Genomic DNA, 18,377 nt, shown 5'->3' on the forward strand with positions numbered 1-18,377 from the left:
ATGATACTAGAAATTGAAAGTGAAATATAAATACTACTTCTGAAAGCGGAATATGTATTTCAGGTCTTTAGTCCAGAAAGTTTCGAAGGTTGTATGCTAAAACAGGTCTGAAGCTAAAAAAAAAAGTCAAAAGGCCACTATTCCAGATCAGGACACGCCACGGACTTTTAGATGACGATATGATAAGTAGATGCTAGATCGCGAAACATCAGTTTCAAACGTTATGATAGGTCATATATACTGTGATGAAATATTTCATATGGGCGACAATGCGGTGGAACGGAACCACGCAGCCCGCTACCTAAATTACATTCACCGACGCTTTTGTGAAATCATATTGGTCACTCCAATCCACTGTGCGCGAAGCGCGGCGAAAATTCTGGGCTTTACTCAATTTTTATGAAAATCAAATGTTGATACTTCGTGAAAACAGCCCCGAAATTTCTCAGGCCATCTTCCTGATTGGAGGATTAAACTACTTCTACTTGACAAACTGAAAATAACGAAAAAAGCGAACAGTAAGTAAGTAGGTCACAAAATATTATGAAGTAAAAGTAGAAGCAGCAAAAATTACTTCTACTTGAGCAAGTATACCAGAAGTAGAGGAACACTACTTGAGTACTTCAAAAAAGTAGAAGTACTTCGTTGCTGACCACCTCTAATCAATACTATCATATTCATCCAATCATGCGGACGGACGCTTATGCTGTCGAAAACTGGATACCTCCCGGTATGCATCAATATGAATCAAGCTCTGCAACTTCCGCATAGCTCATTTTGCGTCTTTTGACAATCAATGCGAACGAATTACGATCGTTTTCACAACTACTTACTTGAGTAGATTTAAAGTCAGTCAATTCTACTTCTACTTCGAGTAGTTTGAGGTTGCTTATGAAAGAAGTACTTCTACTTGTACTTGTGTAGATTTTTCCGTCGGTTCTTCTACTTCTACTTGAGTAGCTTTCTTTACTACTTTTACCACCTTTGGTTTATATCACTGGAACGGATGGATGTCCTGACAATGACAACCGCTGACCGTAAAAAGGCTGTATGTCCATTGTCCATGTAATCCTGGTCGAGGATATTTTTTGATCCGTTCAAGACTGGCCGGAAACCTTTCTCGCAAAAGGTGCTACATTGACCCTTTATTTTGAATTGAAATTCATAAGGAGCCATATCACAAAGGAAGCCATGTTAAAGTCAAAATTGAAAATTCATGACGTCTTGGCGATAAAAGGAATATATAATACAATAATGAACATGTTCTGAACAAGGGTCATGTTTCAGGGATATGTTTGTTTTAAATAATTGTTGTTTCAAATCCAACTCAATTTGCTTTTACCTGGTCCTGTACAACGAAGAATGCAAAATAGGTTAAGAAACTGCCAATATTGGGTCTTATGCATATAGGCTCCACGGGAAGCTAGCTGAGGCAAGTAGCTCAGATGATGGTTCCCTACAGCACATAGCAACAGTGAATCATTTGCTGTTTTTATCAAAGCGTCAAAGGGACCTATTGCTAATATTCCCCTGAAAATGTTTAATCATGTATGTTACGATTGCAGTATATGGATATAATTGTTTTCATCGAACCACCACTATCTGTTTAAAACTATTCCAGTTCAGTTATTACCCTTTATAAACCCGTTCTTTTATGCTTGGATGATGGCGTGTGCACCAGGACCATCGCACCTCAAGAGGCGCCTCCCTCCGGCCTCTGGTGATGGCGAATCTGCCGTAAAACGACCAATACCAGTCAGACCAATACCAGTCAGACCAGCCCCTGGTGTGTTGTTTATATTGTTTATGATGTGACGTTCACTATATTGGTTATTTTACACCAGGGCGATATTCTTTAATGTGATTCCGTATTTACCGACTTATAGCACGGCCCACTTTTATAGGCTTTTTAGAAGACAGTTTACACGGTCCACACGGCAAGGATGAGGTCATGTTCCAATGTCTGATGTCATTAAATCGTTTCGCGGCATTTCGGTCGTTGTTCGACACTGGGGTAAATGAGTCGGATACTCGCATTTTCCCATCCATATGTTGAGATCAGTGGTTCTCAATTTTTTTCAGCTTGCGGCGCAATCGAAAAATATGTAATGCTCGCGGCATAGCCTATACTTTGAAGAATAGTTGCGTTGAAAAAATGTTGTCGCGTGTGAATACGCTGAACTCCGCGTTTGTTCATACGATCAGATACGTCTGCATTGCACTGGCATTGTTGACAAACCTACTCGGATTTCTTTAATTTCATAAAGCGTCTCTCTCGGTTACAACTTATAATTTCGATCAAAACCAGGATCCATGTTCTCATAGGCACGTCGATGACAACAAACCAATATGATTCTGCTTGCTTTTGAATCGACTATAGAATAGGATTTTGAAACAGACAGCCAAACTCGTCCAACAGCTTTGTAAAATAACGCGTGGTTTCGTAAATCAAGTGAGCCGTGTTTCTGTTTCGACGGAGGATTGCTTGAATAATTGCATCTCAATTGATAGCAAATCCCGGGAAATAATGTTGCAGTTAGATGAGGAATTTAGATACGGTGCTCGTGATTTGTAGAAGGAATTTTCGTTTGACTAAATTCATGAGTTTATATATAATTATACCAGCGGCTCCTAAACTTGGAATCAGAACTCCCCCAGGTATGATTTGGATTCTCAAGGGGTGGAAACCATCGGGCGGTGTTGGTGGCGCTTGAGAAAAATGGCGTAGCAGTAGATGATCTGATAGTTCGCGTATGGTTATATAGCTCTGTATATCCTCTACTTACGGTACCTCGTGTGCATTAATCCTTATAGCCGAACATTTTATGTTAACCCACAAGTCGCACATGGCGAACCTAATTCAACCTCGCGTATCGCCAATCACTGGGGTGGGATTGGGGTGTGCACATTAGGACTTTGAGCTCGTACGGGACGTTGGTTACAGCATTCTTAATTTGATCCTGAAAATATCACAAACTGTTGTTATTACATCGTTAATTAGTTGAGTGGACATGGTGAGCTATTCCGGCGCGAAATATTTCCAAGAGTCAAATCCAAACCCATAAAGACCAGCAGGACTTTAACCGCTACTCCGTTGTCTTTGGTACCACCCTTGAAACATTAGTGACGCAAGACCACCAAAATTTCCGAAAAAGGCGATGTAGAAAAATTAACCACACATTTAATATAGTTCTCCTCCAAAATTCCCAAAATATTCACGGTACGCCCGAGAATAGGTGACAGCACACGGTTTGGGAATTACTGGGTTAGATTGAGAGCAATGACGACCCAATTGGGACATTTTCCGTATATGCAGAATGCAATCCAACGTCTAACGACTTGTACATGCTTGGAGTCGTCGGCGGCGCGGTGAAACACGGAACTGCTACTCTGACTAATGATTTTCAACGTTACGATTTCTCCACGGAAGAATGGTCCCAGGTGAACAACCTCATGCGAGGAAATCAAAGGTGGAGACCGTTGACATTTATGTCATTTCCGCCAGTAATATCAAAACCTCGTCTCGTTTTAGAACGCGCTTTGCAGTTACCACTTACCAAAACGAAATGTGGGTTTTAGGTGGGTGTATGGAGACTGCTGGTCGCGAATCGATGTACGAAAGTAGTGTGCTAGTGTATCACCATTCTAAGAACGATTGGAGTCCTCGAAGGTCCATGAAGCACAATCGGGCGGATTTTTGTGCCGCTGCAGTCGGAGACCGATTGTTCGCTTTTGGTGGAGAAGGTACAAAGACGACCTCAACGTCGCAGGCTATAGGTAAATTCTCTTATCGCTTCTAGTCGGACCATCTGGTCAGACCAAACACTCGAAAGCTGGTATCCGTGGCTATCTCGCTAGTGGCTCAGCGTCCACGGATAGCAAGAACAATTGGTGGTACAGACTGAGATGACCTTACTTGAAGGTCGTGTCTCATCTCCATCGTCAAAGCATCTCGATGGTGCAGGCGAAAATCTCTCTCTCTCTCTCTCTCTCTTTCTCTCTCTCTGTGCCTCTCTCTCTGTCTCTGTCTCTCTCTCTGTCCCTCTCTCTGTGTCTCACTCTTGTCTCTCACTCTGTCCCTCTCTGTCAAGCGGTACCGCGGTTTTCTCGTAATATGCAGCCTACCACTGGCCAAGATTTATATATAGTGCCGATTGATAGTGGTTCGTTGTCGTCACCAAAGATTTTCACACGTTGTTTATTATCGTTGAGTGAAGTGATAGAGTGGATAGAACATGGCCTTAGCATATTCTGTTACTCTTTCCACGCTTTCGTAATTGACATTCACGAACTATACTGAACTATACTATCAGATGTTAAAATTATTTTGTTTGGATATTCTAGCGCAATGCTGCTAATTTAGCATCACTCATGACGCGACATCTCGATTTCAGTTAAAAGAGCAGTCGAGGAATTCAAAGCCGTCGGTGGTTGGCAGCGGCGTCGAGCAATGTCTTTTGCGCGATCCTCTTTCGCGTGTTGTGTCAGTGAAGACAAAATATATGTCGCGGGAGGCGTAAGTTCTCAGCATCAATTCGACGCGGTAATAGAGTGTTACGATCCAGCGAATGATAAGTGGTCGGATCTGACGGTTATACCGTTAAATTTCCCTAACCCAGTTGGATTGGCATACAAAAATAAGAACTTGTATGTCCTTGGATATGATCTTCTCTCCTTCATAAGGTACGATCTCGCAGATAGTCAACTCATTCCGCAGATGACAGCGTACGAAGGTCCATCTAGACCGCGTTGTTTTGACGTCTTTTTTCTGAACCGAGAGCTTTATGTAATTGGAAGGACTGCGACGAACAGTACAAATTTTCAGAAGTGTCGACCCCCTGATTATACGTGGACCGATCTACCTCTACCACTCAGTCCTTGGGATAGCGACGTCATGGGAGTTTCTCTGCTCAAAATCCGCCCAAGGGAGGATAAATATCAGGCCAAGCATCTGGGATTTACGTTATAGTTCCATGGAACAGAGTTTCCTCGACGAGTACCAATGCTGATTTCCGGCTTTTGCAACCTCCTAACGTCGTGATTACATATTTCCTGCCTGAGTATGACTTGCTGCATATATTTGAGTATTAGTATTTAAAGTAGACGTTTGTGGTCGTATCGTCGTCAAAACCCCCTTTTCATTTTGAATACGATCATGTTACAAACGCTGGTAATTATTCGTTGTCGAGATCAGTGCTCAAACTTTTTTGGGAGCCGGGCAAATTGAAACTTGTTATGATTTACTCCTGCAGACTTTGCGTTGCGTACCCGCCAGAGAGTTACAGTCGATGTGTGCTCATGACTGAAAGGACATCGTATCCGAGTGTGCCGAACGATAGCGTATTACAGGAGTTGATTAATCGACATATCAGCGCCTTTTCGTGAGCGTCACCCACAGAATAAACCGCTGCTTTAGAGTCATTTTCCCTATGTACCAGGGCTGTCCGACTCCAACTCCACACATTTTCAATGGACCGACTCCGACTCCCTATAGTCTTTAAACGTTCCGACTCCGACTCCGGCTCCGACTTCAACAGTATTACCACTTTACTTCGAAAATTATATGCCATGCACAGTGACGGTCAAATGACTATCATATAACCGTTAAACATATGCAAACATATGACTGACGACGGCATGCAAAATTGATTCATTGTGGCACTGCTCGAATTATTCACAATGCAACTAACATGAAAGAATGCTTTTCTAAATATCTTTCCTTTTTTCATACAAAAGTTTTTATAACATGAACTCTCTGATAACATAATATGTATGAATCATACATATGCATCATACACGACAGATATCCCATCCTATATAATTAAAATGTAGCTTAGATAAAACAATCAAAGTTTTGCTTTTGTATGTGAGTCAACAACTATAAGAGAAATGCAACTTGCTAATTTTCTTATTACACATTGTACTGATTACAAGCACACACGCTCTCACTACTGGGACATTGGTCATAAAAGAAATTTAGGAAGTAGTCAAATAGCATATGTCTAGTGTACAGGCACTTAGTCAAGTATTCAAGGACTTGCAGTCTTTCTTAATCATTTATTCGACCCAAGCAGCTAAGATACATTACAAATATTTCTAATTTTGTCAAGTGGGAAGGAGCGTTACCGTCGCAATATCATAATATGATTCCAAAAATTGCATCAATTTGTGACATGATTTTCCGATGACTCTACTTGACTCGAGTTTCGTTCTCAAAATACGAAAATGACTCGACTCGACTCGTCTCGAGTCAATCTGTGTATTGACTCGACTTGGACTCGAGTCATTGTGCATGAATCGAACCAAGTCATATGACTCGTGAATCAGACGGCCTAGACCGACATTTCAGAGTAATTTCGAAGAGAAGTAAAGTAAACTCACTGTTGGAATTTCGTCTATTGGTACTGGTACTTGAAAATGCGACCACAAACTGCTAAAGTGAGGAAAATTAGTATATTATAAATGCGAACCATTCGATATCACCAAACAGAGTTATCAAAAGCAGTGCTGGGATAACTTGAGTCATGACTTGACTCGAGTCAGACTCGAGTCACCATTTTCGTATGACTTGAGTTGACTCGAGTCACTTAGCTAAAATGACTGGACTTGACTTGACTTGACTCGGCGTATCAGAAATGTGGATTGACTCGTGACTCGGAGAAAAATCAACGAGTTAATTTCAAGTCGTCAAGTAATCGGTGTCGATAAAAATCTCCGTCTCTTACACATGGTTAGATTTTTCGCGAAACACTGGTGTAACCCGTGAGAGCGACCAATCGTTCGATGATCGTGCGTTTTACTGAGTCTCCATTGTTCTCTCACAACTAAATTTACGGCAAACGAAATGATCGAAGCTTACAGCTTACGTTATCGTAAACTAGTAGTGAAATAATATATTAGCAAAATGTCTATTTCTGTTCTCTGTTGCTATCTTAGCCAACCTCTTGTCTTATTGAAATTGAATTCAAATTTCGTTTATATAGTCCTCAACCATTGGCGTATAGGCTCGAATTGTATCATATCAATTCCTAAATGGGTAGTGTATTGCTTCTTATCAATTCGTTCTCTACTCTCTATTTTGGCTGGGAACTATAAACTGAGGCTATGCAATTACTAGGGATGGTGTGATCCTCTGAAAGGTTCAGGCTCGTGTGAACGTGAACCTTTTTGAAAGGTTCTGCTTGAACGCAAACGTGAACCTTCTGACGTCACGTGACGTCATATATTGCTAATTCCAACCCTACATTTCAGTGAAGTGATAGCCTATATTAATGTACACGACGCCTAGCGACGACTCGGGTCACATAATGTGACAATGCTGAAGTACATATTGACGCTTTCAACGTCGCCAAATGTATCAACTGGGGCAATCAAATGATATCATAATCACATAAAACCGGACGGACAATGTATTCGGCGCCTGAGTATTGCTACGTTGATATTAAGCAGAGTGTAAAACGGATTTCTATACTTGGTAACGAGGTTGTTTTTTTTGTTTTGTTTTATGTAACAAAAAGATGTGGCGCTTATCGCCTGATGGCCTTTTGCACCACGGTCAAAGACATAACGTAAACGTTACGAGGAGTCTCGTACACACCATCGCTAGCAATTACTTGCGTAGTTTAACAGTTCTACGTATTAGGTGAGCGGTATAGCGCCGTCTTGCGTGTATATTTAACTCTATATCCGGTCATCCGTTCAGAATCAATGACCACTCAATTTGTATTTCAGACAGCTAGCAAAATGCAATGACGTAATCATGCCTCATATTTCGAAAGGACAACTTGACTTGAATTGTGACTTGACTCGGGACTTGACTTAACTTGACTCGACTTGACTCGAGTCACCTTCGAAAATCGATTGACTTGACTTCACTCGAGTCAAAATGTGCAATGACTCGAAGGTAGTGACTTGATCCCAACACTGCCGTACAAAAGAGAAAAAATTAGCCATCAAGGTGAGTATTTTACTGCGAAGACATTGAAGGGTTCCTGCTAAAAATGGGAGTGCTAAAATATAGACCTCAAGAGTGGCACTTATTCATGGACAGATCGAAAAAAGTTTGAAATGTACATTGCTACATAGTTGTATCAGATATGCATCTCTCCCAATAATTTGTCACTCAACAGAACTAAGATTTTCACCAATGGTTAACCTGCGTCGACGTGAAAATGTTTAATTTATTGCTCGGCCAGCAAAGCTTGTGGAATAGTCGAGCGCGCACTGATCACTGGGTGAAGAAAGGATGACCACCTAGAGATTTCATGAGAGCAGGTGAAGCTAACTTCATAAATGAACCTTTAGTTGCTAGAGATAAGATCATCATTCCACGGTTGCACATCACACTTGACTTGATGAAGCAATTTGTGAAAGCCTTGCCTGCAACTGGGAACTGCTTCAACTATTATTGCAGAAAATTCCCTGCTTTGACACATCGAAAAGCAAGTATTTTGATGGCCCTCAGATACGCAAACTCATAACAGCTATGTCTTATGGGCAGTCCATGACTGACTGAGAGTCTGCTGCTTGGCAATCGTTTGTTATAGTTACACGAAACTTTCCTGGTTACCAAAAATCTGAAAAAGACCATAAATTGGTCGAAGATATGTTTTCCAACTTGAAAGATTCAGATGTGGACATGAGTATCAAGGTTCACTATCTCTTCAGTCACTTTGATCGTTTTCCTGCAAACCCTGGTGGTTTAAGTGAAGAGTAGGGATAAAGGTTCCACCAGGACATTAAGGTCGTGGATGAGAGGTATGAGGGCAAGTGGGATGCATATATGATGGCCGACTATAGCCTCGGAGTCTCCCACATGACTACTAGCCTGCGTCACATTCAAGAAAGTCTTACAAAAAAAATTGTTAGCATCGACTAATTTTTTTGTAGTACAGCACGGGTATATGATTGATTAGCGTGCTTTGATAGGCTTACCATATTTTGGAAATCTGAAAAGAGGACAGTTTTTCAGAAATTTGAGACTTGCAGAACCGGAGAAGAATTCTCAAAAACCGGTGAATTTTTCCCACTTTGTGATCGGTTGACTAAAAAAAAAAAAAAAAAAAAAGGTAATCTTTTCGCTCAGAGCTAAAATCACTGTTTTTCAAATACCCGCCGGAGCGTCACTTCTGTGCTAATTTACATCATATCACTCGCAATTTGCTCTGAATCTTACCTAAATTTTCAAAATAGAGGACAAAATCTCAAAAAAGAGGACAAAAGGGCGTCCTCCGAGGACACTTTCAAAAGAGTCAATAAAGAGGACATATGGTAACCCTATGCTTTGACAGCTTACTAACTGAAATTTCAGCGTTACCGGAAGTAGAGTTTGTGCTTTGACGTCACCTGTTTTTGCATTACTACAATCTGTTGTTTACAGCTAATTTTGTCTAATTTTTATAATTTTTGCTTGATTTTCACTTGACACAGGATTCGCGTATAGAAGGCTCTCTGTGTTAACGAATGCGTCTTTAACGATAACGCATCAGAAATAGAACAATACTGTATGCACACACTTGAAAAGACAAAGGTAGACTCATGGGATTTGTAGTATATAAATACAATTTTAAATATGTCACAATTTGTGTATTTTTAGCACTTTTTGAAATAAAAATATGGAATAACTGAAGGAATAGAGCCAATTCGGAAAAACTAATGTCATTTTTGGATTCAGCGACATAAGATTACCCTAAAACCGTAGTATGCAAAGAGAGTTTTACCTATGTCAAAATTTACGTAATTTTAGCACTTTTCGAAAAAAATATGGGACATCTCAAAAAATAGAGCCAAATGGGAAAAACTAATGTCCTTTAATAGATTCAGCGACATAAAAATACGCTAAATCCGTTGAAACTGTCTTGGCACCAAAATGTGTGTTGACTAGTGTTATTGATGTTTACCATCGATGATCATGAACTCCTAAATTTAAACATTTTTTCATCCTGCATCACCAATCTTCATATTTATTGTTCAAAAATACAGCGCGAAAGGGGAGGTGACGAACAGGTGAGGCACGAGTGGGCCGTGCCTCACCTGCGACTATGTAATTCATCATAAACAGCTCAGAAATCGTAATAACTGGTATGAATCAAATGCTATTATCGCGCCGATTCTGGAAACCCGCACATTAACAATCATGGGGTACTGGAACCCCCTCAAAATCGCCAAGGAATGTGAAATTCGGCTTTCTTACGTACAATATGGCAGCGCAGAGAAACAATAGCCAGCTGAGGCACAATCGAATCTGCCTCGATCACTATATTCGCTAACAATAGGACAATCGCAGTACAGTGAAATGCACTATCGATTTCGGAAACCGACACTGGTGTATTGAATTGTATAGTAGCGACGGTCGTTACGTAATGCGGAGCAAATACATTCCCTCACTGGTGTAGTTGTTATGTAGCCTATTTTCCATCCATACCTGCCTTAAATTGAGGTATTGATAGCTACTTACATAGCCTGCGTTGTCGTTGTTTGTGGCCTTCACGGTTTTTCCGACTGCAATAGTCATTTACACCAGGTCGATGTTTCCACGCTATATGATTCCATATCTACCGACTTGTAGCACGGCTTTTGTAAGGCACCGCTTATACGCGGATAAGATGGCTAGAAGGGGCCTAGCCTGCGAGTGAAGATGACTGATGTGAAAAACAACAGGTCGCCAACTCAATTCGCTAACCTTTTAGGTTTTATATATTTGCAAATCTTATTCTAAGGAGATCTGCATCCTCAATCATGGATATAACCCTGATTTTCCACAGTCTGAATAATGTTTTTATTCATTACATGGCGATGCTTGTAGGACAATGCAGAAATTCAGAAATGTGCTGGATAATACAAGCAATTTTTACTCAGAATTGCTTTACGGGCCGGATGAAATCGTCTCACTGGTTTGACACCACTGGTCTACGATATTGGTGGAGGTGGAGTTGCTACTTTCAAGCTGGCGAGGTCGCGAGACGGAGCCAGTGCAGCAATTAGAGTCTCGGGAAGTAGTCACAAGTAGCCTACCGTTCAAACAGAGTCCGCTGTCCATCTATCGAATGATAACATTATATAAACGCAATTATGCAACTGATCAGGATCGTTTTAATGCGTAATGGCCCGCGTCCGCTAAACACGGCGATTGTATCTCATATGTTGCATATCGCGCCATAGTTGACTCAAGGCCCGCGCAGTGTCTTGTGTCTTTCGTAGGGATGGTGAGAACCTCATTACGTCACTTGGCGTCATATTGCTACTTTCAACCCTACATTTCAGTGAAGTGACATATTAATGTACAGCACGATGCCTAGCGACGACTCGGACCCCATAACACCACAATGCTGAAGTAGGCCTACATATTGACGTTTTCAACTAAAGATGTTATAATGAAATAAAAATTGTAAGATATGAAAAGGTTCACAGTGCAGAACCTACCAAGGCTCGTTTGTGAACGTGAACCTCTAAATTACTGAGGTTCACACGTAGAAAGTGAACGTGAACCTCACGTTCAAACCATCCCTAGTGTTTCGTATGACCCAGTTGACCATGCCAAAAGTGTCAACTTGTATGGTCGTGCTATCGTGGTAATATTGTCTAAAACAATTCTGGCCTACTTACTCTACCCTTACAAAACCGATGGGAAAATTGCGTGACGCATTGCACTCGGACCTGCACTCGGAACTTCAAGATGAGCTGCTACGTTATATTAACAAAATGATGATGGGGATATTGTTGCGATGTATGATGCGATCCGACCCAGAGGTGTCGTTGGAAGCGTTACGCATGCATTCTCCATTGCCTGTCTTTGTGGAAGGTGATTGATTTTCGGCACTATCGTTCATGTCACATCACAGAAATGATTGAACTAACAAACGTCTTCCCAATTTCTAAATAAATAATATGGTGCTAATTTCATGAAAGGTCATTTTGTTGCTGTTTATCACAAGCCTAGACTTAATATTGTCACAAGACAGACGACGGTTGCACGGTAATAGAGGTTAATTTGAACTTGGGTGGTCCGCGGGGTCCGCGGGTCCGACACTTTTAGTATTTTCTCAGCAACACAGCCGTTAGTACTCGAGATAGATTTCGAATACATTGCACATGACCTACACGACTGTCTCGTATTTACTCGAGGAAAAGTGTCCCGTAACGAGAATGTAGTCGGGAACCATATTCGAAGGGTTCACAACCCACATTTGCATCGTCAATCCAACGGTTTAACACCACTGTGCCCTGCAGTTTAGATACTCACATACATGAAAGATTATTTTGTGACACTTCATTTCCAACTGGTGGTCCCGTCTAATTCTAATACATATAAATGGCGTCAGTTGAGTGACAATCATGATAATAGAAGACACCACATCACACACTACTCATGTCAAGTCTGTCTGAGATCCTAATAACGTGGTGGAGTTTGAAAAGTACAGCGACAGGGTAAGGCGCAGCCTGTGGGCTCGCAGAAGGTACAGGCAGTAAGTTTGGGATCAAGTTTAGGATCACCGATCTAGAGTTATTGAAGACTTTGCTAACAACTGTACACAGGCGAATAACTGACGAATAACCAAACGGAAGTCGTTGTAGAATTGAGGGTTGCCGAATTCCAACGAAGGTAGACTTCAGAAATGACTTATGAGCTAAGCTTTCTTGCAGTGTCAGGGGTCTATTGGGGTATCGATTCTTGGACGTGCTTGTAAAATGGAATTTTTTTCGGCTTGTTACGATCCAGTGAGTATGCCACGTATAGTGGCTGTTACGGGTTTTTTCGAGGTAGCTATGTTGTTTCGCCGTACCAGCATTGACCGTTGCCAGGCTGTATGACCATGTAGTCCTGGTCAAGGACATTTTTTATCCGTTGAAGACTGGCCGGAAACCTTTTTCATGAAACGCGCTACATTGACCCTCTATTTTGAATTGGAATTAATAAGGAGCCATAGAACAACGTCAAGCCGTTGTAAAATAAAAATTGAAAATTCGTGTTGTCCTGGCGATAAAAAAACAAATATGGTCGAATAATTAACATGTTCTGAGCAAGGGCCATGTTTTGATCATGTTTGTTTCAGAATAATTGTTGTTTTAAATGCAACCCAATTTGCTTCTGCCTGTGGTCGTGTATGCAAAATAGGTGACGAAGCTACCAATATTGGGTCTTGTGCATATAGACTCCGCGGGTAGCAAGCTGAGGCATGTCGCTCAGATGATGGTTCGATACGGCACATAGCACCAGTAAATCATTTGTTGTTTTATCGAAGCGTCAAAGTGACAAATTGCATTTATTCTTACAAAAATGTTTAATCATGTATGCTACAATTGCAGTATGGCTGAAATAAATTACAAATGACAAGAAATAGTTTTAAATAATTGTTTTCCTCGAATCACCACTATCCATGTTTAAAACTATTCCAGTTCAGTTATTACCTTTATAAACCCGTTCTGTAATGCTTGGACGATGGCGTGTGCACCAGGACCATCGCATCTCAAGAGGCGCCAACCTCCGGCCTCTGGTGATGAGGAATCTGTCGTTAAACGACCAATCCCAGTCAGACCAACCCCTGGTGTGTAAATAATATCGTTTATGATATTCGTGATGTTTCGACTACATTGGTCAATTGGCCATTTTACACCTGGCCGATATTCTTTGTTGTGATTCCGTATTTACCGATTTATAGCACGGCCTATAGGCTTTTTGTAAGACAGCTTATGCGGTTCACGGGGCGAGGAGGAGGTCCTGTTCAAATGTCTGATGTCAGTAAATCGTTTCCCGATATTGGGGTAAATCAGTTGGGTACTTCCATTTTCCCAACCATGAGATCAATAGTTCCCAAATTTTTTCAGCTTGCAGCGCAATCGAAAAATATGTAATGCTCGAGGCACACTTAAAAGAATAGTTGCGTTGACAAAATGTTGTCGCGTGTGAATACACTGAGCTCCGCGTTCGTTCATCCGAACAGAGACGTCTGAATTGCACTTGCATTGTTGACAAACTTGCCCTATTTCGCAATTTCAAAATGTTTCTCTCCGTAACAACTTTTAATTTCGTTAAAAATAATCTATGTTCACATAGACACGAAGATGCAAATAGCAATATAATTCTGAATTGTGTTTTGCACCAACCACGGAATAGGATTTTAAAACAGACAGTCGAAACTCGCCTAAGAGCTTTGTAAAATAACGGGTCGTATATCGTAAATCAAATGAGCCGTGTCATCTTCCGGAGGATTGGTCGATTAGTTGTTTCCAATTGATCAACTACCTATCTCAATTGACAGCGAATCCCGGGCAGTCTTATCTGGAATCCAGATAAGGTGCTCGTGATTTAAAGAATGATTTTACGTTAGACTAGGCCTACGATTATACCAGTGATTCCTAACCTTGGAATCGGAACTCCCCGGGTGTGATTTGGGTTCTCATGAGGTGGAAACCCTAAGGTGGTGTTGGGTGCGCTAGAGAAAGTTGGCGTAGCAGTATAGATGAGGCAATAGTTATCGTATGATTATATAGCTCTGTATATCCTGCAGTTCTCGTTGCAAATCTATTTTCGATTGTACCATATGGCATTATCCCGCATTGTCAACATTTTCAGTAGACCTACAAGTCGCACATGGCAATAAAACATAATCTAATTCAACTCCACTTGTCGCCAAGCACTGGGGTGGGATCGGGGTGTGCACATTAGGACATGAGCCCATACCAAACGTTGGTTGATAAAAACCTTGATTTGATCCAAAAAATATTACAAACTGTTGTTATTACATCGTTAATTAGTTGACTGGTCATCGTGCGCTATTTCGGCGCGAAATATTTCCAATAGTCAAATCCAAACCAGGTAAGAACGCCTCCGCCGTCTGTGGTAAAACCCTTGAAATATGGGTGACGCAAGACCACGGATATATCTGAAAAGGGGCGCCACAGAAAAAGCGTTAAGAGCCACTGATTTAATATAGTCTTCTTCCAAAAGGATTCTCGGTACACCTGAGAATCTGTGGCAACGCACATGCAGTTTGGGAATCACTGGCATAGATTGAGACCATTGACGACCCGATTAGGAGATTTTCCTTGTATGCAGAATGCAATCCCAAGTGTTGCGACTTGTACATGCTTGGAGTCTTCGGCGGCGCGGTGAAACACGAAACTGCTACTCTGACGAATGATTTTCAACGGTATGATTTCTCCACGGAAAAATGGTCCCAGGTGAACAACCTCATGTCAGGGAATCGAAGGTCGCGACCATTGACATTTATGTTATTTACGTCAGTAATATCGAAAATGCATATATTGTTTTAGAACGCGCTTCGCAGTTACCACTTACAAAAACGAAATGTGGGTTTTAGGCGGGTGTGTGGAGACCACTGATGGTGATTCGAAGTATGAAAATAGAGTGCTAGTGTATCGTCGTTCCAAGGACGGTTGGAGTCCTCGGAAGTCTATGAAACACAGTAGGGCGGATTTTTGTGCCGCTGCAGTCGGAGACCGATTGTTCGCTATTGGTGGAGAAGGTCTGCAGACGACCTCGACGTCGGAGATTATAAGTAAGTGCACTCATCGCTTCAGGTCGGACCATCGGGTCAGACCAAAGACTCGAAAACTGGTATCTGCGGCTATCTCGCTAGGTCAGTGGTTCCCAACCTTTTTCGTCTCGTGCCACCCTTGGCCGATATTTGAGCTAAAATTTCCCCCTATGAAAAAGGTGCCTGTGACTAGAAAAATGTGATTTTAACGCGCAACCATTTGTTGACTGAGCAATTATTGGCCAAACATAATTATTCAGATATGTCCAAACTACAGCGAATGCGGACCGCACTGAACTTTGGTAAGGTACAGTCAAATTTGACCTGTTTTTGACCGGTCGGGTAGCCGCTGACGAAAAATAAATCACCAAGTCCGCTTACTATGGACTTGAGTTGAATCGATGAATTTGGTACGGTATGTTTTTAACGTTATCTCATATGTTAGCTTAAAAAATTAAACAATTTCACTAGCGGCCTTGTGCTGAATTCGGCTCGACGTTTTCCTGCTTGGTAGTAATTTGGTCGAGAGGCTGTCACGGACCCAGCGAAATCGTCTCATGAGCCGCACTTTATCAGGGGGTGTAATATCTATGGAAGGCATTTAAACATATACGCCTAGCTTGAAATCTGCCAAAGAAATAATACAATTGTAAAGAACCAATTTCTACTTAAAAGTTCTATATACCATAAAAATCTAAAAACCTTGTGAGCCCAGTGTATCTGCCGATACAATGCCAAAGTCAGATTCTCTCTTCAAAAATTAGGCCAGATTCCCCCCTAAAAATTTCAAAATTCCCCCAAGCGGGGAATCCCCCCTCCCCCGGTTTGGAACCACTGCGCTAGGTCCTTAGCGTCCACGGATGAAGAGGAAGAAGAATTGTGGTGCAGACTAGATATGACCTTACATAAGGTATCGCATCTCCATCCTCAAAGCATCTCGATGGTGCAGGCAAAAATAAATCTGATCCCACTCTATCTATCCGCCAAGTGGTACCGCGTTATTCGCGTAATATGTAGTCTACCACTGGCCCAGATTTATATGTAGTACCAATTGATAGTGGTTCGTTGTAGTCGCCAAAAAATTTTCACAAGTTGTATATTATCGTTGAGTAAAGTGATAGTGTGGATTGAACATATTCTGAACTCTTTCCGCGGTTTCCTAATTGACATCCACGAACTTACACTGCCTGATGTCAAATTATTTGTTTGGGTATTTTGGCGCATCGCCGCGAATTTCGCATCGCTCACGACAGGACCTCTCTATTTCAGTTAAAAAAGCAGTCGAAGAATTGAAACCCAACGGTGTTTGGCGCAGTCGTCGACAAATGTGTTTTGCTCGATCCTCTTTCGCGTGTTGTGTCAGTGAAGACAAAATATATGTTGCGGGAGGCATAGGTTCTAGGAATATTTATCCCGCGATTTTAGAGTGTTACGATGTAGCGGAGGATCAATGGACGGATTTAACGGTTCTGCCGTTGAAGTTCCCTGCATCACTTCGATTGGCATACGAAAATAATAACCTGTATGTCGTTGTAAATGATCTCTCCTTCGTAAGATACGATCTCGCGGAACGTCCACTCAATCCGCTGAGGACAGCGTCGGAAGATTCATCTCGATTGCAGTTGTTTGACGTCTTTACTCTGAACGGAGAGCTTTACGTAATTGGAAGGACTGCGACGAACAGTACAAATTTTCAGAAGTGTCGGCCCCCTGATTATAAGTGGACGAAACTACCTCTACCACTCAGTCCTTGGGATAGCGACGCCATGGGAGTTGCTCTGCTCAAAATACGTCTGGAGAAGAATGAATATTAGGCGAGGCATTTGGGATTTACGTTATAGGTCAATGGATCAGAGTTTCCTCACCAAGTACCAACGCTGATTTCCGGCTTTCGCGACTTCACAATATCGTGATTGCATATTTCCTGCCCAAGTATGGCTTGCTGATATTATTGGGTATGTGTATTTAAAGTTGTCGTTTGTGCTTGTATCGTAGTCAAAACCCCCTTTTCATTTCGAATACGAACATGTTACAAAGGCTGGTTTTTATTCATTGTCGAGATCAGTGCTCCTCAACCTTTTCTGGGTTCCGGTCAAATTTAAACTTGTTATGATGCACTCGTGCAGACTTTGCATTGCGTACCCGCTAAAGAGTTGCAGTCGAGGTGAGCTGAGGACAGCGTCTTCGCGTGTGTCGAATGATAGCGTATTACGGGAGGTGATTAATAGACTTGTCGGTACCTTTTCGTGAGCGTCACCCACAGAATAAACCGCTGCTTTAGAGTCATTTTCCCTATATACCCATGCATAAAGGGATGTGAACACCTGAATGGTTCTGGTTCGTGCGAACGCGAATATTTGCGAAAGGTTCTGTGAAGGGGAAGTCGAACGTGAACACGAACGTGTAACTAAACGTCATGTGACGTTATAGATAAATTCAGACCTCTTCCTACATCTTCGTTAGGGAATATATTATTATGCACGGCACCAATAGCGATGGCTCATATGCCACAATGCTAAAGTACAGGCTGACTTTCTAAGCATCACCAAATGTATCAACTGGTACAATCAAGTGCTATAACAATCACATAAAATCAAATTCGACAAGGAATCTCTTACGCCATAACGGTATGGGTTAGATCGGACAATATATTCTCAAATCGTCACACTATTATTACTACATTGATATTGATCGGATGAAAAACTGGTTCTTATACTTGCTTTAGATCACGGGTGGGCAAACTACGGCCCGCGGGCCGCATGCGACCCGCAACACCGTTCTGTGCGGCACGCGAGAGTCTAAAGAAACTTTTTTAAATATTCATAAAATGCGTACTAAAAATGCAGGAACCTTTTCTCAGTATATTTCCCCACGATATTT

At 41.7% G+C, this 18,377-nt stretch overlaps 2 protein-coding genes across 4 annotated transcripts; both read left to right on the forward strand.

The window, feature by feature from the left end:
• The first annotated feature begins 590 nt into the window (after positions 1-590).
• On the forward strand, positions 591-5,243 carry LOC145448215 (kelch repeat and BTB domain-containing protein 12-like). Of its 2 annotated transcripts, XM_080326574.1 has the most exons (5): positions 591-1,786; positions 3,317-3,470; positions 3,533-3,777; positions 4,395-4,516; positions 4,826-5,243. In XM_080326574.1, the coding sequence occupies exons 1-5, from the start codon at positions 1,663-1,665 to the stop codon at positions 4,967-4,969; spliced, it is 789 nt and encodes a 262-aa protein (XP_080182700.1). In that variant the 5' UTR covers positions 591-1,662; the 3' UTR covers positions 4,970-5,243. The 2 variants fall into 2 exon arrangements, with proteins under 2 accessions (XP_080182700.1, XP_080182699.1); XM_080326573.1 differs by having other exon boundaries at positions 599-1,786; positions 4,395-5,243.
• A 6,428-nt stretch (positions 5,244-11,671) lies between these two features.
• On the forward strand, positions 11,672-17,614 carry LOC145449069 (kelch repeat and BTB domain-containing protein 12-like). 2 transcript variants are annotated; one of them, XM_080327536.1, is made up of 4 exons: positions 11,672-11,800; positions 15,056-15,209; positions 15,274-15,518; positions 16,767-17,614. In XM_080327536.1, the coding sequence occupies exons 1-4, from the start codon at positions 11,701-11,703 to the stop codon at positions 17,309-17,311; spliced, it is 1,044 nt and encodes a 347-aa protein (XP_080183662.1). In that variant the 5' UTR covers positions 11,672-11,700; the 3' UTR covers positions 17,312-17,614. The 2 variants fall into 2 exon arrangements, with proteins under 2 accessions (XP_080183662.1, XP_080183661.1); XM_080327535.1 differs by lacking the exon at positions 11,672-11,800 and adding an exon at positions 12,038-13,544.
• The last annotated feature ends 763 nt before the right edge of the window (positions 17,615-18,377 follow it).

Source organism: Botryllus schlosseri, chromosome 10 (genome assembly GCF_051294905.1).
Source record: "Botryllus schlosseri isolate E-star chromosome 10, Bs_hap1, whole genome shotgun sequence".
Taxonomy (NCBI): Eukaryota; Metazoa; Chordata; class Ascidiacea; order Stolidobranchia; family Styelidae; genus Botryllus; species Botryllus schlosseri.

Coding starts and splice junctions, on each gene's coding strand:
- LOC145448215 (XM_080326573.1), top strand. CDS start 1,663: ATGATGGCGTGTGCACCAGGACCATCGCACCTCAAGAGGCGCCTCCCT. Junction 1,787..3,316: donor ACCAGTCAGACCAGCCCCTG/GTGTGTTGTTTA, acceptor CCGTATATGCAG/AATGCAATCCAACGTCTAAC. Junction 3,778..4,394: donor CTCAACGTCGCAGGCTATAG/GTAAATTCTCTT, acceptor TCTCGATTTCAG/TTAAAAGAGCAGTCGAGGAA.
- LOC145449069 (XM_080327535.1), top strand. CDS start 13,439: ATGGCGTGTGCACCAGGACCATCGCATCTCAAGAGGCGCCAACCTCCG. Junction 13,545..15,055: donor CCCAGTCAGACCAACCCCTG/GTGTGTAAATAA, acceptor CCTTGTATGCAG/AATGCAATCCCAAGTGTTGC. Junction 15,210..15,273: donor CTCATGTCAGGGAATCGAAG/GTCGCGACCATT, acceptor ATATTGTTTTAG/AACGCGCTTCGCAGTTACCA.